Below are 24,909 nucleotides of genomic sequence, written 5' to 3'. Positions count from 1 at the left end.
GCCCTCTCCTCTGTGTTCCTCCTCTCCCTCTCTCCAGCACGCTGCCTCCCTCCTGCCCCAGGCAGCACCCTTCTCCTTCACCCCACCCAACACACGCTGGTCCCAGCAACTAAAAGGCTTGGGTCTTCAGGATGCTTTTTTCCCCCCGAAATTAAGGACTAGATCGTGATGAAAAGAACAAGTCCTTATGATTGGTCAAACCAAGAGTTTTATTTCCACCTGTTAAGAAAACCCTTTGCTTACCAGCAGAGTCCAACACAGATGGGCAGACAGACTTGAATACAATTAAATACAGGAAAAATTGAACTATATACAGCAAGACAGACATCTACATATTATAAAGAGTTTTTTCCTGTATCTATGAGTTCTTGCCAATGCAAAACATTACTGGAACTCAAGTATATTCAGATTTTTTTCTTTTTTCCCCTTAAAAAGAAAGCATGTAATGAATTTCCTATTTTTTTTCCATTTACTGAGGCATAATATCCATTTTGAGATGCACAAAATTTGTGGCACTTCACAGGGTACACAAAAGCTAAAAATGTTTTGTCTTGTTATTTTATAGTTTATGATATCTAAATTTCAATTAAATCTATTTATGGAGACACTAACTGTAAAGTGTTATTTACATGGAGGGAGTTGTGCAAAGTCAATTAGGCTATGGCTAGTACACTGTGAAAGATGCATGGTTAAGGAACTGACCCTCATCCCCAGAAGTAATCCCTTAAATCCTCTTTTGATCGTTTTTCTCATGGAGCAGTCACCCAAGGAAAACTGGCCATAATTTAGTATTATTTGTTTCTTAAGCTACTTGGGGAAAGCTGTTCCTGCGATCCTTAAGGGTCTTGACTGTTTTAATGTTGGGTTTTTTCTCTTCACACAGTTAATGCTTTAAGCATTGACTATCTGCTTTTTGGGACACAAATGCAGCCGTCACTGTCACCACACTACCCCTAAGACAGCTGTAGTGCTTGCCTGTAGTTTATATTACCAGTGGGAGCACACAGGAACTCAATGTGTGTAACTTTGCAGGAGTCACCGTACTGCCACAATGCAGCAACTGCATATTCCTGCTAACAGTGCTGAACCAAAGCTATTCCAAACCAGGGTGGGGAAGGTACTGCATTTCTTCAGACAGCCTTTACAGAACAAAACTCTGTATTACTATATCCAGAAACATCCTCATTTAAAAAAAAAAAAGAAAAAAAAAATCAACTTTACTTTGGGTTGTAAACTTCAAGAAAGATCTTGAAACAGCTAATTACAAGAGCTGCTGTAATTAAAGACTTCCTACAGATTCCTAGGACAGGTTAGCAAAGGCACATCCTACAGCTGTGCTGCACCAGGGCACAGAATGGTTCTTATAATGGTTTCCATAATCAACCAACTGCCAAAAGGTGTCCAAGGTTAATTCTGGACTTTTTCATAGATATGCCTACTGCAAATGTGGATCATAAAACATTGATTTTAATAATCTTGTCTACATAAACCTGTTTGTATCGGCTCATCTAGGATTCTACAACAGCTTGCACATTTAGTAACAGACTTGAAGCATTTAGAACTCAGTTCTGGGGTGAAAAAAAAGTGACTTGATAACAGTACATAAACTGGTGTATTCCTGCCTTCTGAAATAGAGGAATTCTCTCTCCTAGGACATATACCCGCCTTCTCTTCTTTTTTAAAAATACACATTTAAAGAAAGCTGGGCAACCCTCAGGGCAAAGAGTGATTAAATTTGTCTCTCAAAAAGCTGTCAAGTTAACATTGCTACCAAACACCTTCTAAAGCCTCCACTTCCTAAATCCAAGGCAGTATGGTTATTTAATTTTCAATCCTATGCACCAGGCTACAACCAGTCAGGTATCAGTGTAACAACCAGAGAGAACAGCAAAGCAAACACACTCAAAGCATTAAACAGGGAACAGTTGACACAAGTAAGAAGATCTGTAGGTAGTTTGGTATTCACCTGACAAGAGGGCAGCATACAATTTGCTTCTTATTCATCACTAGGAAGCCTAGAGAAGTCTATATTCTCATTAGTTATTAGGAGAGAGTGTTACAGCACAGCAGTAAACCCAAGAGACCACCTCAACATGTTAGAAAATAAATTCAGTGTTTGGATTCAAATACAGGAATTCTTGGCAGTTAAAACAATCAAAGAAGTATTTTCACATTGGACATGTTGCAACGTTTCTACGTACTTTAGATCTCATGGAGTTCATAAAAACATCTACATGTTCAAGCCTTCTGCTCAAAACACCTGACTGCTGGTCAACAGCAGGTTATTTTATTGCATAACCTTCATTGTCAATTTAAGCCTTGTTTATGAAAACACAAGCCATCAGTACAGAACTTACTCTACTTGGGCAAAGATGACATGCAGGAAAGTAAGAGTCATGAACTTCTTACAGGACAAAAACAAAAGTGTAATTAAATGGTAAATTGCTAATCTGTCTTCTGAAAAGGAAACTTTCGTATCTATATATGATGGTGGGAATAATTTATAGAGTAAGAAAAAACAAAATATTCAGGCCCCCTCATTTTAGCATTAGAAAAAGTAGAAGAAAATTGATTAACTGCTTCCTTCCTGGTCTAGGCTGCTGGTCTAGTTTATAGACAGTCATTGATAAAACATTATAACAAGGAACATAAAAAGAAGCAGTTTGGACCATAAAAAAAAGTTGTCTAGATACATACAAGTTGTTCTCCAAAAAAAAACCAAAACAATTTTATTTGGATTTGTGCACAACCTGTTGCTCTTTAAATCTTCAAAGCACTGAAAACATGACATTTTCCCCCAAAATCCATTGAGACTGTCCTGAGAAGTAAAAGTACTCATATATAAATGGGATGATATTGTCTGTGAGTGAGTTTCTTCCTGCAGGTTGGGCAAGAGTTGGCATTCCTAAGGGAATCACGGAGGCACTGACTGCAGAAGACATGGCCACATTTTGTTGACACAATCAGTCGTCCACTTTGCACAATCTGGAAGAAAGGAAACCACAAGAGGCACTGGAAGTAAAGAATTCAACTTTGCTGGTTTCCTGCCACCAGGCAAACAGGACTTGGATATCTGAAATTGTCTTTTACTCTTAGAATAATAAGGAACTGAAAGATCCTTCAGTGCCATCCTGGCAAAAGTTTCTCCCTCTATCCATGCCACCAAGAAGTGACTTGGAGTGACAAGTTAGTATGAGCTTCAAAACAAGCTCTGTGCTTCAAGTCAGATCCCTGCAACATCCCAAACGGGCCAACTGAGTTGTGCAGCTCCCCCTCTGCCCCATTCTCCCTCCCACAAGACAGAAAGGATGTGGACTCTTACCTCTGAGTAGACATCCATGCAAATGGGACAGCTAACAGTACCAGACGGCCTTGTGGCAGAGAGAACAGAACAAGAAAGAACATGCAGCCATTAATCTCACTGCATGTCGGGCGTTCCCGACACAAAAATGTCCCGTCACCATCGAGCGCAGACCAGCCATGACACATTTCTTTTGAAGATCCCCATGTAACTTTAGCTCCCTCAGTTTGTGGCATGTAATAAGGAGTTTGGGTCTCCTTGTTCTAAGGGAAAGGTTTTCACTAGGGGGAAGATGCAGTCAGTCACCCTACTGTAGCACTAGAAGTGACAGCAGTCTCTAGCACTGGGCACCATAGGTACGGCCATCGACAACATCAGTAACAGTTTTGTAACAAAAGCATCTACCTGTGCCTTGGAAACAAGTCATACTAGAAAGGGAAGAGGCTGTCAGAAATTCAAATATCCCCTGTTCTAATTTAGCAACATACACATTCCAAGAACTTCTTATAAAATGGAGGGCAGCAACACACAAACATCAGGAGATACCAAAAAACAAATTTCCACTTTCAAGAAGGAAAGACCCACCTGGTGGCTGTTACCCAGCTGTGCTTACAGACGTCCCTGTGCTGCCTTCAGCCTCCAGGACAGCTCTATTGCACACACACTTGCCAAGGGACACAGCTCAGCTGCCTAAGGAACATGTCCTAGTCCAACAGCTAAATATTATTCTCTATTAGAAAGAACTTCCTGCTGCTTTTCTTTTGAAACCAATCTCTATTTTAAACTTTCAGACCTCTACCTTAAACACTTGGCTTTACATCACTGCTCATGCTAAATCACAGTTTGTAATTTATTAATCATAGAGGAATAGAAAGCATAGGATAGCTTAAATTCAAGCAGGGAACCCTACTAACATCTACTCCTTGTTTAACCTACAAAATTTAACTCCACTAATTCTCCCATTTTTACTCCTCAAATTCTTTAGGCAGCAGCTATAATAGCACCTCAGTAACAAATCATAATTAATGATAATCTTCTTAGAAGGAAGAGGAGTCCAACACTACAGATGGTTCTGGCAATCTCCAGCACCCGGGAGGACCCTTTTGTCAATGTTAAATGCTGCAGCAGTGAATTCTTTCAGCCTCACCTACACAGAACAGGAAGGCACAGTCTTTAACAGAGAAGCCTGAGGCTGAAGAAACAAACTAATATTTTTCATATTATCCAATTAGTGGGATTTGTTCTCTGAAATACTTAACAACCAAAATTTAAACATCTATAAATCCATTGTCAAAATGCACTATGAGTTAGAATAGTATAGGCCCTTTCAATGGCATATTTATGATCTGACACCCAGAAGTTCCATACTCAAGTTCTCTCTCACATTGCCTTTCAGTAATCCAAAACGCTCAAAGCACACTAGCTTCATTAAATCCTGTACTTTTCTCCCTCCAAAGAACCACTTTAAAAAAAGTTTATACAACAATTCTTATGTCCTTTGTCTTCCCTAGTCACAGAAAACCCAAGTTCTCTTAATTAGTCTAACACATTACAGCAGGACTTTACTGTTTCTCTGCACAATGGGGTCTTTACTGACTGAAACAGCAAGATCCCTATCTCACATGCAGACATACCAGGGCTCCATAACATCCATGGGGCAGAACAAGAACTGGCCATAAGAGCACAACCTCCACAATTGCCTTGCAAGGATACCTTGGGGAGGATGGCTGCTGCTTGGAGAAAGGCACCAAGTGGCACAGTGTGCAAAACAAGCAGGGAATGCAGAAGCGTTTTTACTGGAACTTGCCAGGCTGCTGCCTGCCAGCCTTGTGATATCAAACCTCATCGACACCAACAAAAGTACTTCCATATCTAAAATAACTACTAGAGCTTTGTATAAAAAGCAAATGCAATACATTTTGAGCTGTGGCCTGTGACTAATACCCCTTCCTTAATATATCCCCACACTCATCTTTAAGGCTGTATACAAAGCTGTACATCTGTCTTGGGCTGGCTTTTCATCCTGAAGTGGAAATGGTATCATTTGATCATCATGCAACATGGGATGTTGTACTCATTGAAAGAGGGAACTAAGTGAAGGCTTCAAAGACAAGTCAGGTGATGGCCATACAAGTCAGTGCTGTCTGTATCAAAAGAAGCACAACTCAGTGTTTGGTGGGTCATGAGGCATACGTACTTAGTGCTTTCAGTTTCCTCTTCCAGTGGTCCCAGTTCTCGAGACACTTTTTCAGTTACATACACATCATTATCTCTTGTTTCATCTTCATCATCACTACTCAGTACACAGCTGTCCGACTGTCGCTGGCTTCTTAGTCTAAGATTTCTCCTTTGTCGTTGATTCTCTGCAATTTAATTTTTTAAGTTAGCTATACTATTATCTCTCTCTATCTGGAACTATCCTTGAAATGCAAGATTAGAAATAGTCTGTAAGGGTTCCTATTTTAAATGGACCATACTCAGCTGGGTTAAAAGCAACCTTAAACAAACTAGTTTCCTAAATATTAAGGCTGAACACGTCCAAATATTGTGAATATTTTGCTACATACTGACAGAAAACATTTGCACTCCTCCCCCTACAAACAGCTAAAACCGACCTTAAAAGATTCTCAGTGTCATATGTTTCATGTAATTACACCACCTGTGAATCAATTTCCCCTGTAAAAAGAAGATACCCCTCCCAGTGCCTGCTGACAGACACTGCTACGATCCTATGGTGAGGAACTGCAACAGTCTCTGTGTGATAGGGAAGGGAGAAGACTAAGTCAATTATCTCTGCAACTTCAGTGACCATGTAAAAATAATCAAGCACTAATCAATTAAAATGACAAAAGAGTCACAAAATAAAAGTCCCTTCCTGCCTAAGTGTTCAGCTACAGCTTCTAATGTCGGTACTTTTCACTTGCTCTTGCTTCATTTAGAGCACAGAACAGATTACATTCTAGGTAAGCAGCTGACAACATACTAATGCATGTCCAATAATATAATCAGAACAAGGCTGAAAGATATAAAGAGATTAACTTCTTTAGACCTGTAACTATTTTAATATCTAATGTAATAAAAAACCCAACTTGTTAATTAACACTTAATACTAATCTCTACAAAATTTGAAGCATGTTAGAGTAGATAATGAAACTGAATACTATGACCACAAATCACTTTCTCCATAAGCTCCTTCACTGCAATACAGGTTAAACAAATCTTTTGACATTTTCTTTTTTATTCAAAGCTGATATTCCAGTGCTAATTAAAATTATGGTCAGCTTGGGGCTTAAAGAAATTCTATTTTTGGAAAGTAAGAAGCAATTAAAACAGCTTTGATGTATTTTATTTCAGGTACTTTCTGCAAGCTCTGATAGTGACTATGAAACACAGACTGGATTCATTCTCTTAAGACAGCATCTAGATGCTTTATCAATATCCTTTGCCTTTTCCTAAACGCATTTTCAATTCATGCTGCTCAAGCTCATTGGAAAAGGCAAACAAAATAATAAGTCCATTTAAGACAATTCCATTACCAATTTTAAAACGTCCACTCACCTTCAACAATCTTGCATCAATACACATGGGAAAGAAGAGAAAACAAAACACAATTAGACTTTGTTGTGCACCCCTGGTATTACATACAAACACCAGTTAAGCAAAGCAGTTACAACAAAACAAGCTAAGAATGGTAGGCTATTGCTCTTCTTTTGACTAAGAATGTTAAAAGTATTATATTAACTGCTACTCTCAAGTGGATGCTGATGGTTCTGCTCCTGCTGCTCCAGTGGGGTAGAAATAAAGGCAGTTTATGAACCACCTGAGCCCCCTCTTCCCTGCTCCCCCACTTCAGTTCCATGATTTATGGTTTCAGGCTGGAGGTGATTCTTTCCCTCTTTCTCCCCAAACAGGCTGATCCAGCAGTGATGTCCACAAATGCTTCATATGAGAGCAGCAGCTGAAGGGAAAAAAAATAATCCCCAACCCACTGTTGTCTTTGGTGGAACTGGAGCAGGGGCAGTGCAATTGTAAAGTTTGAGGCCTTTCCTTTGCAAAGGCTAAGGAACAACCCCATCAAGAAGTACCCCCATGCTATTCCTGCTGCTTGTTTCTGATTTGCGTAGCAGCAGTGGCATCCCAAATCTGAGAAGATAAACCACACTTCTGGCTGAATCAAAGTTTTCAAAACAGCACTAAAGGGAAAAAAAAAAGTAGATTTTTTTAAGACTTGTTGGAGTAATGAGATCAACTGGTTTGCACCCAGTCAGCTAAAGTTGTGCTTGGCATCTCTGACAGGACTATCTCAAACCAATGCAGCAGCTAAACACTTCATATAAGAATAAGTCAAAGACTTGCTCTTCTCTCCCTTGGCTTTTTCTTTAAATCACTAGGGATATTTGAAAAAATTCTTCGCCAAAAGGGTTGGCAAGCACTGGAAGAGGCTGCCTAGGACAGTGCTTGAGTCCCCATCCCTGGCAGTATTTCAAAGACATGTAGATGTCATGCTTAGGGACATGGTTTAGTTGTGGACTTGGTGGTGCTGGGTGAATGGTTGGACTCAATCATCTTAGAGGTTTTTTTCAACCTGAACAATTCTACGATTCTATCTTTGATATATCTAGAAAAGCTTCAACTATCTCTTTATGTTACACTACTCATGACTGATATATATTCACATCAGGTTCTGGAGCAAACAGGTATTTTATATTATCCTATCACTACCTGCAAGTGCACCTCCAGAGCAGCTTCTGTGTTGTCTGTAACACAGGGCTTCCATGCACTGACAAGTCAATTTTGAACTTAAAGTCAGATTCTATGAGGGAGCACAAGAGAAAACTCATTTGACTACAAGATTTAGACAAGTGTGCTGTTCACTACTTACCACAACGGAATCATTGTGAGTTAGATCAACGACCACAGGCTCTGAAGATTCACATGTGAGATCTACTACTTCTTCACCAGCTGAAAAACAGAATGTTAGAATCAAGATCAGAGATTGCAGAGGAGTAAAATTGCCTGCCACTGTAAAACAGGCCAAGATTCAACCACATTCTGTCCATTTTATCTATAAGACTGTGTCCAACATTTCACTCAAGTTTTGCCCTCAGCAGTCCACACAAAGCATTACCTGCCCTGTCTTCTGCAAGCTGCAATGCAAAGGGAACAGCAGCTGAGCTCCTCACACAGTTCTGTTGGATAATACAGCTTGTGGGAGGCACACAGCAACAGACAATTCATCTGACACAGCAGAATGTTCATCACACAGAAAAAAAATAATAACTTTAAAGTACTGTGCTGCACATGTTCCCTTTAAATAGGACACAACTAATGACAGAGCTTTTCTTATCTTTTTCAAACCTAGGAGTTCCCAAACTTAGTTTGCCACTCTCTGTAGTGGCAGCTGCAGTGACTCCCAGCTCATCAGAGTAGACTTCCAGATGTTTGAGCAGCTTTTGAGGACCTTTCCTATGCAACTAATCTATCACTAGTGGTAAATGTATCGTAGCCCAGTACTAAATCAAACCAGTTGTCAGTAGGCTTGTTATTTCAAGATGCCATACTAGGTGCTTCCATTCTAGGTTTCCCTTCCTCTACAGTAAAGGGCCTAGAAACGAACATCTTCTAGGCTAAAACACACATTCAGTTGAACACCAAACCTCCAGAAGCAGTTTCTGTTCTCATCAAGTTCAAAAGAAAGCTTACCGCTTTCTTCAAGTTCAATGGGCTCTGCTTCTGAGGCCATTTCTGCAGTAGAAGCCGTGAGCCTGTTTCTTTTTCGAGCTTGCCTAGAATTAACTGCTCCTCCACGGCGTTTTCGTTGAGTCTAAGAGAGAACAAAGACTTAGCATTTTCTGTATGAGTAATATTAATGTGGCCCTCGATTTTGCAACACCAACGAAAGCACACAAGGATACAGACAACAGTCCTGGAATGATTGTAGCACTCATTGAATGGTGGTATGAGTTATTCCTACCTGAATGCATGGCATCAATGAAAAGACATCACCCCAGACCTCTTACCAGTTGTCTCACCAAGAAAAAGCCTATCATGGTGGTTTGGAAATGAGAAGACTAGTTCACAATTTATCAGGTTTTTGCTCACATTCTAAGCATTTCTGAACTATTGCTAAAACCTAGAGAGATTCAAAATCTTCATTACCACGGAACATAAAGTTACATGAAGATTTAATATACTTATGTTCCTGTGTATTAACTACAAACTCTTAAAATAATTTTCAGAAGTACGATGGAAAACATATTTCAAGAATCAGGATTGCATTGAGTAGTGAAATACTTACTGTGCTCATAGTGTTTCTTGATCTAAAACCACCGATCAAGAGGTACACACAACAAAAAAGTAATGGCAAGGAAGCTAAAACTATAAGTTCCTTGGATTCCTTTAAGTAGGTCACTGACAAAAAGTCCAGATCTTTCAGGGTCAGAGAACGATGTTCTTCCAAACCTATCAAAGAGAAGAGAGATTACCTATCTGCAATGCTTGTTCTCTTCAATACTCCTACTCCAAGACTCCCATTCCTGAGTCACCAGCTTCTGCCCAAAGCCAGAGGGGAGGGAAGTCCCAGAGTTCAGTATTTGAGCCTCAGACACCTGCAGCTGAGCCTGAAGCCTCAGTCATTCTTACCCATTAACTAAACACCAGAATAAGTGAATTTGACAGTAAACTAGAAGAATACTAAGGAATCCCAATGACATTGAACTGAAAAGCAACTGATTGACTCTCGAGGCAATGTCCGTGGGCAGCAATCACTGGGAATTGTGTCATAAGCAGCCATCTTCAGAGAACGAAAAACTCCAGAAGAGCAGTTCTCTTCTCCAACCCACCTTCAGATTCCAGCAGCTGGGAGCCAAAGAGCTTGAGAGGAATCTAAAGCAAGTGGAGCAGAGAAATTTCAGTTTCAAAATACTCGCTGATGTGCAGGAGAACACGTGCTCACCGTAGCTGCTCTGGTGCCTGCAGGTGTGTGTGCCCAGCTACCTGCCAAGGGGGAGAGGTGAAAAGCATAAAGGCAGCTCTGAGTAACTGCCAGGGTACTGAAGGTTCCATCTCAGAGCTCGGCTGTGGTACAGTTACCACAGATCCAACACACAAGGAGGAGCTGGGGGAGGGCGTGAGGGGAGACAGTGGAGGGGCTAGGAAAAAACCAATTATGTTAAACAAGAACTGCTGAATTGTCTTCCTGAGCTGACTTTGATTTTCACTGCAAAGACCAGCACACATGGTGTTAGCCTACTCACAGATGAGGAAACAGAGACCATGCAGTGGGATAATGGGATGGAACAGCACCAGTAGTCAATCCTAACCTTGAATTAAAGGAAATCTGACTGATCTTTTTCATCTTCAACTTACTCTCTCTATTTCATAAATCACTTTCTTAAGAGATCCATTAACACTGAACTGTAATATTTTAAAACAAAACATGCTTGAGAAAAATGCTTACACTAAATTTGTTACTTATTCCTAAGCCCAGAGATACATTAATGTATAGTTTTAAGCAACACACCGCTCAGCAATTTTCTCACATTTTTTCATTTTAAAACTGGCACAAAAGCCACAATTAAAGTCAACATTGTCTTCCCCCTCTCCCCCCAGCTGAATCATTTACTACATGCCAGACTTAATGCTCAGTGAGTCCACAGGCAGATTCTGATCACAGTAGATCTCATTTTCAGAACTGTTATGTTTAACATCCCCTCCTACTATGAACCTATTCAGTAACCAGTTCCTTTTAGGAATCTAAACTGACATGTACAGTTTTTCTGTCTTACCTGAAGACTAAGGCTCAGAGAAAGCTGGGAAAGACTTTGTCTCTTGCTCCCCCAATGCAGGACTCACCTATGCATTCCTTTCCACAACATTCTGTGTCCAGGTAGTGTGAGCTCTCTCTGAACACTTCACACTGTTCTTAAGGTCTAGATTTCATTTCACTTGTTAAGAAAGAAAGCTTTTCTGCCAACCTTACCAACATTCTTGAGAAGAGCCTATTTGACTCACTTTACTGAGTTCCTCGGGTAGAGGACAAGAACTTTTAAAACAAGACCATGCCTAATGAGGCACTCATACAAAAAAACCCAAACCCAACAGAACAGCAGGACTGTTCTGTGAGCACATTTTCTTTGTGCTATAGGAGTTCCTCGTTCCACACAATTATTATTCATGGGTTTGGAGGTTTTAGGAGACAAAGGGAAGAAGGAGGTGAAGGAGGAGGACACAGCACAGGGGATGAGGGATGGGGGCAAGGGAGAGAATCATCCCTAAGCCTGGTATATGTGCTGTTTCAAACTAATTTCTGAAAGACAAGCTACCATCTTCATCAACCAGGTACAAATGAAATGAAAAATAACTTGGGCAAAGTAGTTTTCTGCACACAGCAAAAAAAAAAATAGACAGCAACACATGAGGTACATTAGGAAGTTAGGACATTAGATTCTTCTAAAAGTTTTATTTCATCAAGAAAGTCAAGGATGTTTTCCTTGATTATCCTCAGATATGGAATTGGAAAAAATATTTGGGATCTTAAAAAGCTGGGAAATGTTAGTTGGTACACACACCTGAGGATTACAAAGAAATTAACTTTATATAAGCTTATTTTTAATTACAAGTTCTTAGAACTGTTTTAAAACAGAACCTTTTGGAGCAACCTGACATAACTGCACTGATAAAAAAAGAAGCTCACTGTATTCACCAGACAGCATGAGTTTGGATATAAAACACCCAGAAGGTTTTCCAAGACCTGGTGCTGTTAGGATTTAACACTAAATACAATCCAGTGCAATGGTTTGTTGACAAAGTATCTTTAGAAAGGGTTAAAAACATGGGAGGAACACCTGGGATGACTCCAAACAAAAAGCGTTGCACAGATTCTCTTTGGCCACAAGTGGCTTAAATGCCAAAGAAGAGCTAAAACAGAAGAAAAAATGAAGCCAACCAACAAACAAACATCTACTTTCAAAGTTATGGTGAAAAGAAAACCAAAGTAATACACAATAGAAGACCTGTTGTGCTAAGACCACCCTACTCACTTTAAATATCCACTTACTTCTTTAACAAGATATCAAGGAACAGATTATTTACAGGATTACTATGAAATGTCTCAGAGGATCTAGTATCAGACCTCAATGGCAACAGCAGACAGAACCACTTTTTTACTTAAATGACAGAGAGCATGATTGCTATTTAGATGGTTTAATTTTCAGAATCTTCCAACAGTAGGCTTTCTTTGGAATTAACGCAGAGAGTTCATATGAGGCACAAACGTTCTACCTGCAATGGCTCAAATCTTAACTTCTTCAGGAGCTGCCTTGAAGAAGAAAGTTGAGAATTATACCCATAGGGAAGCTCATCACTGTTAAAACACCTCAAAATAAAGCACCATAGGCGGGCTCATCAGTATCAACATGACCCATCTCAGGAGAGCAAAGCAAATCAGACTACTGGAATTTATTAAGACTGTGGAAGTAATCTCATGATCCAGCAACATTTCTGTTTTGCAAGAACAAACCTCTTCTGTGGAACTACAGACTTCCACATGTTCTTGGCTTACTTGGGAAACTTCATTGAACATTAACTACCTGAACTGTAAGAATGCATACTGAAAATAAAGCAAAGTTTGCCTCCTTAAATACACCACAGACCGAGTCTAGCAATGCACAGGAAATACACCACAGGTCAAGTCTAGTAATGCACAGGGACAGAGGTAAACACATGGCACACTAAGAGATACACTCATCAGTAAGAATTCCTCACAATTTTCAAAACATCAGGACCACTCAATTTAATAACACAATCTGCTACACAGGACTGGAGAGGACAAGTTAAATGATAAGGCCCATACACTCCTCTTCCAGCAGCCACCACAGAACCACCCAGCACCAAGACTCCCAGGAGTGGCTGATACCAAGAGTTATGCATCAACCTCCTTCCTCTCAACCCCTACACATCCAGTGACCTCATTAACTCACAGCTTCAGCTGGACTTTTTTTTTCTTTTGTATGTGAAAACTTAGTAGATCAACTCAGGAAGCCAATAAATACTTTTAACTTTTACATACTTTTTATTGCACCACTGCAGGATGATAACAGTACCAGAAAAAGCCACTCCCCTTCCCCTTACAGGCAGAGCTCTGCACATGCAGTTATTGTTCCTATCATTTAGCTCTCCCAAGGGCTTAAGCAGTGTTGACCTCACAACAAACAGCATTTTAAAGACTATATCCACCAACCTTTCTCTGTAGAGGTAGATACTTGAGAAAAATAAAGGTCAAGCCATTTAAAATAAGAATATTTACACCAGGAGTGGTAACTACCCCTATTCCTCATTTAAGTCTCCTGTTACATTTTTTCCTCCACAAGAAAATTAACACTTTCACTGAGTTCAAGTTGACCTAATGAAACATGTTTGAATTACCATTCAAAAATAATTGATTTTCTAGACAACATAAACTGAAAACTTTTTTGCACCACTGAAAACAAAGTCTTGGTCTCCCATGTCCTTAGCATGAATTGAGGCAAACTGTCTTAAGCAAGAAACAGACATTTTCCCTATGTCTGACTAACACAAACAAGACTTTAGTTCATAAACATCCTAAACACAACAAATACACTGAAGTACCTACTTGAAGGAAGCAATTATGTCAATCCAAACGTTGGAAATGTGCAAGGCACAGCCGACAAAACCAGTATACACTAAATATGTCAAAAGGTGTTATCCCATGCCTTTAAGACTTTGCTTCTTATTTCTATCCAAAATGTCTCTTTGTACTACTAACAACAGAAAACACAGTATCAAAGATGCAGCTGCATAACAAGATTTCCGTGGCCAGAAGATGCACATGCCAATCACAAAGTGCTAGTCTTAATTTTTATGGTTTTTTATCACAGAGAACACTAATCTGATATTTTACTCTTACAAAGCTTCGTATTCCTGTACTTCCAGTACCTGTAAAGATGCTCCCCTTTTCTCAGATGCCCTACAGCAACTTCAGTTGGAAACAGAAGTTGAATCTATTATGTGTTACCCAAATTAGGTCAAACACTCCCACACTACAAAAGCTTGGTGAGAGGCACTATAAACAGAGTAACATGAGAGATAACCAGCCAACCAGAGATACACCGGTCTGCCTGCTCCAAGCAGCCAGTTACATCTACAGACAAGTATGGCATGTTCACGATCAGCCTAAGAAAAACAAAACATTAAAAAACCCACAGAACAGAACAGACAAAACCTTTCCATCGGTCAGATGTCCTATTTCAGAAACAGCAACGAAAGATGGACAATGGCCAGAAGAAAAAGCTCCTCATTGCTCTTACCTGCACAAGTTTTTCTGAAAGGACACAGCTTACTTTCAACAGTCACAAAAATCAGATACAAAGAAAGGAAAACAAAAACAGTTGAGTCTTTCCACATTCTGTAATCGAAGTGCAGAGGGGGGGCGCTGAGGCAGAAGAGAAACATTCCCCTCCCCTCCTCCTGTCATACCGTACGGGGGGGGAGGGAGAGCAGCAACTTCACGCAGCTACATCCACTGAACCCCTGCGGTTCCTCCGCGGGAGAGGAGACCCACCTTCCCAGGAACACAGGGCAGAGCCGGCGGGAGCTCTGCACCGGCGGGAGCCGGCCGTGCCCGCACCTCGGCCCTGCCGGGCAGGGCAGGGCAGGGCAGGAGCGGTGGGGCCGCCCCGCGCCCCCCGGGCAGCGCCGCTCACGGCCCCGGAGCCCCCCGAGCCCGGGGGAGAGCGGACCTGCCACGCGGCTCCCGGGCAGGGCCGCGCCCGGGGCAGGGGCTCGGGCACCGTCCCCAGGCCGGAGCGGCGCCGGCCCAGCCCCGCGCACCGGCAGGAGCGGCCGCATCGCCCCCGCTCCCCCCGCCGCGGCCGGGAACGCCTGCTTCCCCTTCTGCTTCTGCTTCCCCTTCTGCTTCTGCTTCTGCTTCTGCTTCCCCTTCCCCTTCCCCTTCCCCTTGCTCTTCCCCTTCCCCTTCCTCTTTCTCTTTCCCTTTCCCCTCTCCCTTTTCCCTCCCCCTTTCCGCTCCCGTTCCCCCGCTCACCTGCCGCCCGGGCTCTCTGACGGGCGGGACGGGCCCGATACCACCGGCCGAGCCCCCGGCCCGCCGCGCTCACCTCAGCGCCGGCCGGCAGCGCGCACGGCAGGGCCCGCCCCCTCCTGCCCGCCATTGGCAGAACTGCGGCTCCGCACCCTGCCGAGTGGTCGGCGCGCACGTCAATCAGGGAGGGTTGACCGGCGGCCCCGCCTCTCCTCCGGCCGCGGGGCGTGCTGGGAGCTGTAGTTCCGCACGGGCGTGCGGCCTGTGCGGGGCTGTTGGGGCCCGCTGTCCCTCGTCGCTGTCCCTCGAAAGCTCTCCTCAGTCCCCGTGTTAGTTCGGCCCTGACCACGCTTTTGCTGTGTTCTGTGGTGCTGTTGTACCTGGAGGTAGGATGTGTGTGATCTCTGGGGGGCCCCTCACCCCCCTTCCCCCCCCCCCCCCCCCCCGCCAGTCTTCTGTAAACGTTTCACAGTCACAGAATCAATGAGGTTGGAAAAGATATCTGAGATCATCGAGTCCAGCCTGTGACCGAGCACCACCTTGTCAATGAGACCATGGCACTGAATGCCTCGTCCAGTCTGTTCTTAAACACCTCCAGGCACAGTGCCTCCACAACCCTGGGCAGCCCATTCTAATGTCTAATCACCCCTTCTGTGAAATTATTTTTGTCAGAGTGTTTCCAACACACTGAGCAAAATTTATCAGAGCCATCAACGTGGGAGATCATTACCTGTTGCCCATGGCATAATTACTCCAGATCCAGTGTGTAACTCATTATAAACAATGGCAGAGGTGTTTCAACTCACCTCACCATCAAAAAGGGGTTTTCCCAGCTGATTTACCTTAATGCAAGGACCATCTGTCCCTCCCTGGTTTCTTACTGCCCTGTGTCCAGCAATTGGGCTGTTTGTAGCTTTCCCTGGTGACTTCTCTTCTTCCCTGGGCGAAAAGTGCTGGAGGTCTGTACTGGGTATTTTTTTTGTTTGCCATTCCAATGTAACTGTCTTTGGTTTCATTTAAACAAGAAAACGTCTGTCTCTCTGAGAGAAAACATCATGTTCTCTAGGGCAGGTTGCATTACCTGGCCTGGCAGTCATGTTACTGGGGCTGATGTGGAAGAGGGAGCCAAATGCCCCCCAGCAGTGACCACGCTACATGAGAGGTGAGCACCCTGTGCCTGGTGCTTATCACAGGGCAAAACCCCCTGGTCTTCCTCAGGTCATCTGGGCTTTGTTACACCTCCTTACACCATAGTGGCATGTGAAGGCTTCTGTGGTGTGACCATTTACACTAGAATGAGAGATTTCTGAAATGTGCAGCTTTTGGCACTAGAAATGTTTCTTAATGAGTCTGTCACTATGATCAGACAGGTGAAACCTCTGTTGTTTGTTGGGGTTTTTTTGATAGAAGATTTCAGAGTCAGCCTTGTTCACTTAGGCTCATCTTCTTTGCTGCAAATAGTGTAAATGAATGAATCATGAATTATTCATCCACCTGTGTTTCCATGAAGCAAGGGTAGAGGCATTGCTTGCTCAATTATCTGTGAGTGGAAGAACCAGGTGCTGGCTGGTCCCTGCCACAGACACCAGGCAGCAGTCTGAGTAGAGCTGTGTGACTCCAAAGCTCACCTGGCTCCAAGGGCATTACAGCTGCTTTTGTAATACAACGCTAACAAGTCCCACCTGGCCTTTGATGGCTCTGCACTGGGTCACCTCAGGTTTTGGTGTACCCCACACTGCTAGAACAGGAATACCAGAGAAGGTGCTCTAGAAGGCAGGGCCAGAGTTTCTGAATAGGATCTGCTGTGTCCAGCATCAAGTTATATGCTTTTGTCAGGAGGAAGGTGGTATTTTTTATGTTATTCTGTGTATTCCGTTGCAAGACCTGCCTTCACTAAAAAAATCAATAGCCTACATTGATATAAAAATGATGAATATACAGATACAAAAATAGGAATGTATTGTTATTTTCTTCAAAATACATTCTTTTATATTCCTCAAAACATTGAATCTGAAGATGACTTTATGCACCAGATCCTAAAGTTGCAATAGGGCTATTTGTGACTTCTGAAGGTAAAAATTCCACAGCTGGATTACTGAGATTCCTTTATTCCTCAGTCCTTTCATTCGACAGCAGGGAAAATATGGAGAAGGAAATAGTTATGAATCAGCTTGATTGCAATTCAGTAAAAGTTTTGAAAACTTGGTCCAAAATCACAGGGGAAGAAGCCTGCAGTATGATGGGGGTTTGAAATTTCCACATGACTTCCCTATCTGCTTAATGATGCTTTTTTCTTGCATTTTTAAATTCTCTCGAAAATGGTTAAGAAGAACTATTCGGCTATGCAACATCCTAGACTGTGACTGTCAGCTGTTAATTGCTGGCTTCTGGAAAATCAAGGTGTTAGAGTCACCACTTAGCTTTGTTGCTCTGGAATACAGTGCAAAAGAATGCTGAACAACCACAAGGGAAGACAAACTCCCTGCCACCAAGGGTTTGTCATTTAAAGATATTACAATCCCTTACTCGACATGGTGTCATAGTTCCCTTTTCTCTGTAGTTCTGTTTCTATGATTCCTTCTTTTCACTCAGCTGTGTTCCTTAACTCTTGTTATGGAGTATGAGCCCTACTTGCATTGCTTCTATGGACTACTGTAGCATTTACTTCGAGTGAAAAATACAACACATTTTATCAACTTGAGGGTTGTGGAAATGATCTTCACAGCTAGATGGCAACAAAAGAATTCCATTAGACTTCCTGCAATAAAAAGTGAGAAATGCAATGTTGTGAGAGCATTAGAAGCAGCTGCCTGACTCTAATGTCAGTGACAGTCTCCGTCAATTTAAATATTTGCAATAGCCATAATTAAACACTTAGTAACTGGCAATGAGTTAAAATGGAAATACATTACATAGCCTTACTGTTGTGTAGATTTTAATTCCGATTTATATCCTCCTTGGCTTTGTGCCTGGATAAGTCTTGTGATTTAAAGGCTGTTTTACACAGTATAGCAATTGTCATAGAGGGCAAATTATCTTCTAAGTGAGTAACAGAATTTTGACTTTTTCTGGAAGCAGCTCCCTAAAGAGACCAAACAATGTTATGTTCTCCTTCCACTGTTTAAATACTGAAGAGATTTACATCTGCAAATAGAGAGATGGTCTGCCTGGGTCACTGAATCTAGACACTGGCTCCTGGAGGCTATCACATCACCTAAACCTTCTAAACAGATTTTCCCTCATCCTCTAAAACCAGTGTTGAAACTGGTGATCCTCCTACACGTGGTTACTGTCATGTAAGAAGACGTGTTAGAACCTTGGGCTGACCATGCCTTCTGAAAAGATGCGTTTGTAAACAAATGTTCCTTGGGTTTTGCCCTCATTTTTATCCTTTTGGAAGATGAGTGTAGCAAACCATAACAGAAATACAGGTCTCAACATTCTTACCCAGATATTTGCCATTCTGCTGTAGGATCTCTGATGATAAGGTTTCGCTTTCTTAAAGCTTTTGATTATACCAGAAAAAAATCATTATATCGTATTTATTCATTATATCATTATAAAATAATATAAAATAATAAAATTATAAAGAAACACACCCATTTTTATTCTATTGTGCTTGTAAGACCCACATTTTTCTAATCACACTGTAAAGGTGAAATAAAGAATAAAACTCAACCTTGTAGTACATAGGTACATTGGGAGATTTGCAGCAGGCCCGAATTGGTTCCAAGTGTATTTTACTGTATATCAGAGCGCAATATATAGGTTGTGGTTCCAATTCTTGCAGCCACACAGGCAGCCCTTTTCTGAGCTGCTTCTCTGGCCATGAAGCCATGTTGAAGGAGTTTGAACTGTCTTTCCCGAATCTCTTCCAGTTCTCTCCAGTGGTTCCCTTGGGAGGAATCCTGCAGGAAAGACACAGAGATGATCAGACTGCAGATGATACAGTGGTCTCCTCTTCAGAGGATACACTGAATTTCTATTTGATCCTGCTGGCTGACAACCTGGTTTGTTTTCTAACATGATTGGGAAACTTGTCAACATCAAAGTAGGTGTGTGATGAACAGAAAGGTAACCTGAGCAGCTTGCCCAGTTTAAAATGACTTAAACACAGCTGCAACACTCCACAAAACCATGGGAATGATGAACTGTAATATACCTAGGGTGAGAGAGGGGGTAATCCCAGTTTGGGATGAGGTGTGTGTGATGGGAAGCTGGGAATGACGAGAGTTAGAGACAGGGTAAGATGCTGTCTTGATGGGATAACAAGAGTGGGAAGGCAGGTGTAGTATGGATGAGCCCTGCTCCGTGGTGGCAGAATGTGTGACAAGAAGGTGAGGTCAAGGCCGTGGCTGGAGAAACTGTGCCTGTGCAGGAAGCAGGGTGTTGCTATTGCCAGTCATGCATGGCACCATCTGTCTCTGCCCCCCTTGCCAGTGCTGGCAGTTGAGCAAAGGTCTGTGAACAGCAGGTCTATTGCAGAGCCTTTCTCCTTATGTAATAACCAGACCTTGCTTGGCATGATGCTGGTTTTCTGGGGGATAATCTTTAAGAGTCCTGCTTGCTTTTTACGCTCCATTTTTTTTTCTACAATCTTCCTCTGCAGGTTTAAAATGCGTTCATCTTTCGTGGGCCTTTCACCAGACTGGGACTTTCTTTTCTTTTCTTCTTGCCTGCAAAATCAAAAAGAAGCAATGAGAAGGCAAAATAATATCATCCCACAGAATAAATCCATCTGAGCATATATTACCTTAATAATAATGAATTTGCTCTTGCTTCTGGGAACCAGCTAGACTCAAAACAGACGTAAATCATATAACTTGCGTGTGGTATTTGCAACTTGCCTCTCGTTGTTTACACCAGAGCATTACTAAACCATATAGAATAATTTTTTCCCACAGGATGCCATGATGACAATATCTGAAGTACTTCAAGCTTGACATGATATTCTTCAGTAAAAAAACATGCAGAACTTGAGATAATACTGCAGCACTTGCTTGTGAAAGCTATGGAGTTTTCCTTATATGATCGTTAGTATTCATCCTGATCGCTGTATTCCTTGGCAAATGAAAGATATTCTTTTCTGCGTAATCCCAATGCCTGGACACAGAATCTCTGGGGTGGTGATGTATTAATTAAGGTTAGTTGCTCTAGGTGAGCATAAATTGATAGCAGCATGTGCAGCATAAAAGTAAGGCATAAGAGAGAGGTTTTTGGACAGTCTTCCTTTTTTCCTCCCCTTCTATTGTAGCCACTTCTCTGTCCTCTGGAATTTACATTTGATCTGGTTTTGCTTACTTTCACACAACTGGCACAATTTAGTCACAGCTTCTTCATGGAGGTTGCACCATGTTACATAGTGACTCACTTAACATCCAACTTTCTCATTTATTCAACATTGCACTGGAATTTGGCCTAGTATGATCAAATTGCAGAGTTAATATTATATCATGATCAGCTGTGATTCTCTGGCCAAATTGAGAGCTAAAGGAAGTGTCAGATCTTCCAAAGAATGCACATAATTATATAACATATAATCAGGTTAGATCTGATGCAGCTGGCGGGGATAGTTTATAAAAGATCTTTTTATATAGTGCAGTGGTGCAAGATTAAAATTGCTTTTATTGGAAACCAGATAAAGACTCCAAAATGACCCAGAGCAGAGTGCATCAGGGCATTGTCCAGCTGAGTCTGTCATTCTGCCAGTGGCAGGACTAGTTTCAAAGACAAGATGCCTCTTGGAAATAAATGTTTTACAACTGAACTCTGCCCTTATATCTTGGGTCTTACATCAAGTGTTTTCAGTATAAGACACACTCTCTTCAAGAAGCTGGCAGATAGGGAAGAAGGAAGAAGTTCCTTCTGATGCTAAATCCACCAATTTGCCTTAAAAAAGTGTCTGTATCAAGACTCCAGGGATCCAAACACTTCTTTCATCTTGGGAGAGATGGCTTTTGCCTGCCTTGTTAGCTTCATCTTTGCTAACAGGAAACTCTCCATGACAGCAGATTTTCTTCAGAGCAGGCATTCCAGACTACAGGGCCCAAAATCCTCAGGGAGTGGATGAAGGGGAGATATGACCTCTGTTACATTCTAAAATGTGACTGAACTCTAAATCAGGGACACAGTTTAGCTTGGCTTCTCATTTCCAGTTGCTTTCCTGAGACACTTCCCAAACCTCTCTGCTTCTTGTGTCATACTGTCTGGTTAGGATAACATTTCCTTATCCTCCTTAATACTGTGATATACTCTGCTACACTGAGATTAATTTTTAACACTATTCTGTAAATCTGAAAATTATGTACTATCACTTAATCTAATTGAGAACATGGTTTATTTCTACTTGCACTGTATCAAGGCATTGCATTCCAAAGGATATAGGAGAACATAACAGTAAGGTTTTATGTAAATACTTGATGATTAAATCTTGTCAATGGGAATAAACAACAAAACCTCTCCTTACATGCAAATCCAGATTCTTGTAACTACAATTAAAGGAAATACAGCAAGAGGTTTAACATCATGAAGCAGCAGCAGCTGCTTCTGTATTAACATTGTAAATAGTTCCTTATCCCCAGAGTAATATTTAGTCCTCTTCTACAGGAAGTCATGTGCCAATCATCTACACTATTCCAAAAAGCTGCCAGTCCTATAGATTTTCAGCTGCCACACCATATCATAATGGAAACTCCAAGAGGGGAAGGAATGAAAAACAAAATTTTAAAATTCTGTTTTTCTGTGATGGTCAGTTGCGAACTTTCATGACTCAAGACAGAAAAACCTTATGATCTCTCTCACCTCATATCACGTATTTCTGAAGGAAATATGGTAACAGCCAGTCAGAAAGGGCTAGTACATAGTTAGAAAAGTCCTATCCAGATTCAATATAAAATTACGTGATAATTTATGAAAAATCTTCTGTGTTTAAAAAATGGAGAATTTGAAGATTTGCACAGATGATTCCTCCTAGAAACTACATTTTGCTCTTCATTTACATTTTCAAACTCCACCTTTGCATCAAAAGTATAAAGAGATAGAGGTATGACAGCTCTTAACTGACTCAATACTTGTAGGAGATAGAGTAAAAATGATGACTTTACCATTATAGGGACCAGAATATCAACCTAAGCAGCTGAAACTGTATTTATAACCTCACCTTGCAAAATGGAGTCTTGTGCAATAAACACATTTTGTTAAAAAAAACCCAAACCAGGATTGCCTTATAGTGCAATAATTTTTTTGGTTTCCTCATACTCTCAGTCTCCCTGTACTTCCCTCCTTGCCTTTTTCTGTCCTGCACCATATAATTCTTAGTTACTGCAGTAAGTAAAGTGAATGTATCTAACTGTTAAAAGTTCACTGTTAAGGCAGTCATTATTTTGAAATTTAAGAACTCTACACTATTAGACTGATTACTATTTTGTATTAATGTGAGGGATTTAAGCACTCAAAATCTGACTCCTTTCCAAAATAATCAACCTAATTTTAGGTGGGGAAGTGATTTTTATTCATAACAGTGTTTTCCTCATTTGAAATAAAGATTATGAGGGTGTATAATCAAAGTTCATTCACTGAATCACAGAATGGCTGAGGTTGGAAAGCACCTCTGGGGGTCATCTTGTCCAACCTGCTCAAGCAGAGCCACCTCGAGCTGGTTGCACAGGAATGTGTCCAGATGGCTTTTGAACATCTCCAAGGATGGAGACTCCACAACCTTTCTGTACAACCTGTGCCAGTGCTTGGTCACCCTCACAGCAAAAAGTGTTTCCTGATGTTCCTCCTGTCCTTTCAATGGTCACCACTGAGAAGAGCCTGGCTTTGCTTTTTTAAAAGTCTCTCTTCACATCTTATATTTCTGATCCATCATTGCTGATAAATCTCCTCCTTCTGTTTGAATGCTAGTGAAGAACTCATTACCAGTGTAGGAAATGAGAAACTAAATCTTACTTCCTTATTGCAAACCTACACAGGACTCTTTTATGAAATATTTGTGAAATCAATGAAATCACGAGTATTGTGAAGTACCAAACCAAAGTCCTTTATATTGTTAATTATTCAGCTTTTTTTTCATTATTCTAGGCTATATTTTTGAAGATCTGAAGGAACAACCACATACAGCCATAGCATAGCACTATTTTTTTCCCCCCTCCATGTGCTGTTTGCCCCTTCTCTCAGTTCTGTGCTGTATCTCAGGGTTGTGCTGCCAGAGTGCCTTATGAGTTTTGAAGGATGGGTCTCCATTCTCCAGAAAGCTTTTGAACCCCTAAGTCAGACCTGGACGCTCCAGGGAACACCTGCTTTAGGAAGTTTGTTCTACTTGGACAGGACCATCACAGCCGTTCATCCATAACCCTCCCTTCTGCTTGTCCTCTTTCTCTTTCTTGGTAAATTAGCATGTTTGCAAACACACATAAATCTGCTGGTGCTCAAGTTTGAAATCTGAGAACTCAAATGTTCATCCACTTCATATGCCAGTGCTGATTTTCAAACTGTGTGAAATTCTAGCAATTAAAGGGATGTCCTGCATATGAACTGCATTCATTGTTAAGTGTTGTGCAAGCACTCACAAAGCCACTGCTGTGATGGGTGTCACGGCTTGCAGTCTGTTAAAGGCCAATGTCTCAGTAATTTTTCATGTTCCATTTTCTGTTTTGTTAATATAACTCACTATAGGCCTGCTCAATGTGCTTCTTTTGTGTTGATGTATGTCTGTTTGTTAATGACATTGAAAGGAACCTGCTTGATAGGGACCTGATTAAACTCCAGCGGACATTAAAGCACTTTTTTTAGCAAAGTTTAGCTGCCATACTTTAGCTGATTAGCAGTAGCCTTCAACATAATGCAATTTCAGATATAAACACCTAGTTTCATATTGATGCATAGGGCTAACTTATGAGGACCATTGGTAAGGTTTGCTATTCTATCCCTATAATGAATTAACTCTGTAAACATAAAAATTTGCTTTTTACATCTCCTGTGCAGTGTATCAAGAAAACAACCCAAACAATTAAACTCTCACACTGATTTGATAGGTATTTCAGAATTCAAGATCTGCAAATAAGGTTTAATATACTAAGTCTATAGTTTCTATAGAGAGAAATAAAAACTGCATCAAAGTGTCTAACATTTGTAAATGCTATGGCCAGCGTGCCATATTTCTGTATTAACAGAAATAACACCAGAGATTTGGATTCTAGATGAAAATGCATGAAATACACTCCTAAAGAACAACATTTTTTATGTACTTTTTATAGGAGAGTCTTCAAGTTTCATACATTGATTGCCTGGGAGCCATGAAAGGAAAATGTCTTACAACATCTATAATGAAACGTTATATTTTCTTTACTTGGAGAGCAAACAGAGCACATTAAAATTACTGTATTATTTATCATAAGTCTGACCAAAAGCTTGCAAATTTAGTGTTTAACTTCATTTGGATTCTACTATCTTTGACTGCTCTATTCTAAAAAACATTTCAAATGACAGGACAAAAAAGTGAATCAAAGTTAGCTTCTCATTCAAGCATAGCTTATTTCAGGATCAG

General features: G+C 41.1%; 2 protein-coding genes and 1 long non-coding RNA gene across 8 annotated transcripts in view; 1 reads left to right on the top strand and 2 right to left on the bottom strand.

Annotated features, from left to right (window-relative positions):
* Positions 1-188: 188 nt before the first annotated feature.
* Positions 189-14,903, bottom strand: RNF4 (ring finger protein 4). Of its 2 annotated transcripts, none has more exons than XM_032686097.1 (8): positions 14,629-14,903; positions 9,600-9,763; positions 9,005-9,125; positions 8,184-8,263; positions 6,860-6,869; positions 5,499-5,664; positions 3,323-3,371; positions 189-2,985 (listed from the first exon to the last, which is right to left on the bottom strand). In XM_032686097.1, exons 1-8 carry the CDS (start codon positions 14,771-14,773, stop codon positions 2,836-2,838), a joined length of 885 nt encoding a protein of 294 aa, XP_032541988.1. In that variant the 5' UTR covers positions 14,774-14,903; the 3' UTR covers positions 189-2,835. The 2 variants fall into 2 exon arrangements, with proteins under 2 accessions (XP_032541988.1, XP_032541989.1); XM_032686098.1 differs by lacking the exon at positions 14,629-14,903 and adding an exon at positions 10,144-11,047.
* A 719-nt stretch (positions 14,904-15,622) lies between these two features.
* Positions 15,623-20,674, top strand: LOC116785516. Its single transcript, XR_004356571.1, has 3 exons — positions 15,623-15,748; positions 19,241-19,417; positions 19,972-20,674. It is a non-coding gene; the product is annotated as an uncharacterized LOC116785516 (long non-coding RNA).
* Positions 18,103-24,909, bottom strand: part of CFAP99 (cilia and flagella associated protein 99) — a 56,574-nt gene continuing 49,767 nt past the window's right edge. For 4 of the 5 annotated variants that reach the window (XM_032685155.1, XM_032685152.1, XM_032685156.1 and 1 more), the window contains 2 exons: positions 19,876-20,038; positions 18,949-19,270 (listed from right to left, as the gene is read on the bottom strand). In XM_032685155.1, coding sequence (XP_032541046.1) covers positions 19,103-19,270; positions 19,876-20,038 — 331 coding nt within the window. In that variant the 3' untranslated portion in view covers positions 18,949-19,102. Of the gene's footprint in view, positions 18,121-18,948; positions 19,271-19,875; positions 20,039-24,909 lie in introns of those variants that run through there. The other variant, XR_004356570.1, reaches the window with a different exon arrangement.

The sequence above is a fragment of the Chiroxiphia lanceolata genome, chromosome 4 (genome assembly GCF_009829145.1).
Source record: "Chiroxiphia lanceolata isolate bChiLan1 chromosome 4, bChiLan1.pri, whole genome shotgun sequence".
NCBI lineage: Eukaryota > Metazoa > Chordata > Aves > Passeriformes > Pipridae > Chiroxiphia > Chiroxiphia lanceolata.
This window is presented reverse-complemented; position numbering and strand designations above follow the sequence as displayed.

Excerpts from the sequence above, each read along its gene's own strand:
- RNF4 (XM_032686097.1), bottom strand. The coding sequence starts at position 14,773 with ATGTTTCTCTTCTGCCTCAGCGCCCCCCCTCTGCACTTCGATTACAGA. Across the intron at positions 9,764-14,628 it reads TTTCAGAAAAACTTGTGCAG|GTTTGGAAGAACATCGTTCT; the intron begins GTAAGAGCAATG and ends TCTCTTTGATAG. Across the intron at positions 9,126-9,599 it reads CAAGAAACACTATGAGCACA|ACTCAACGAAAACGCCGTGG; the intron begins GTAAGTATTTCA and ends GTTCTCTCTTAG.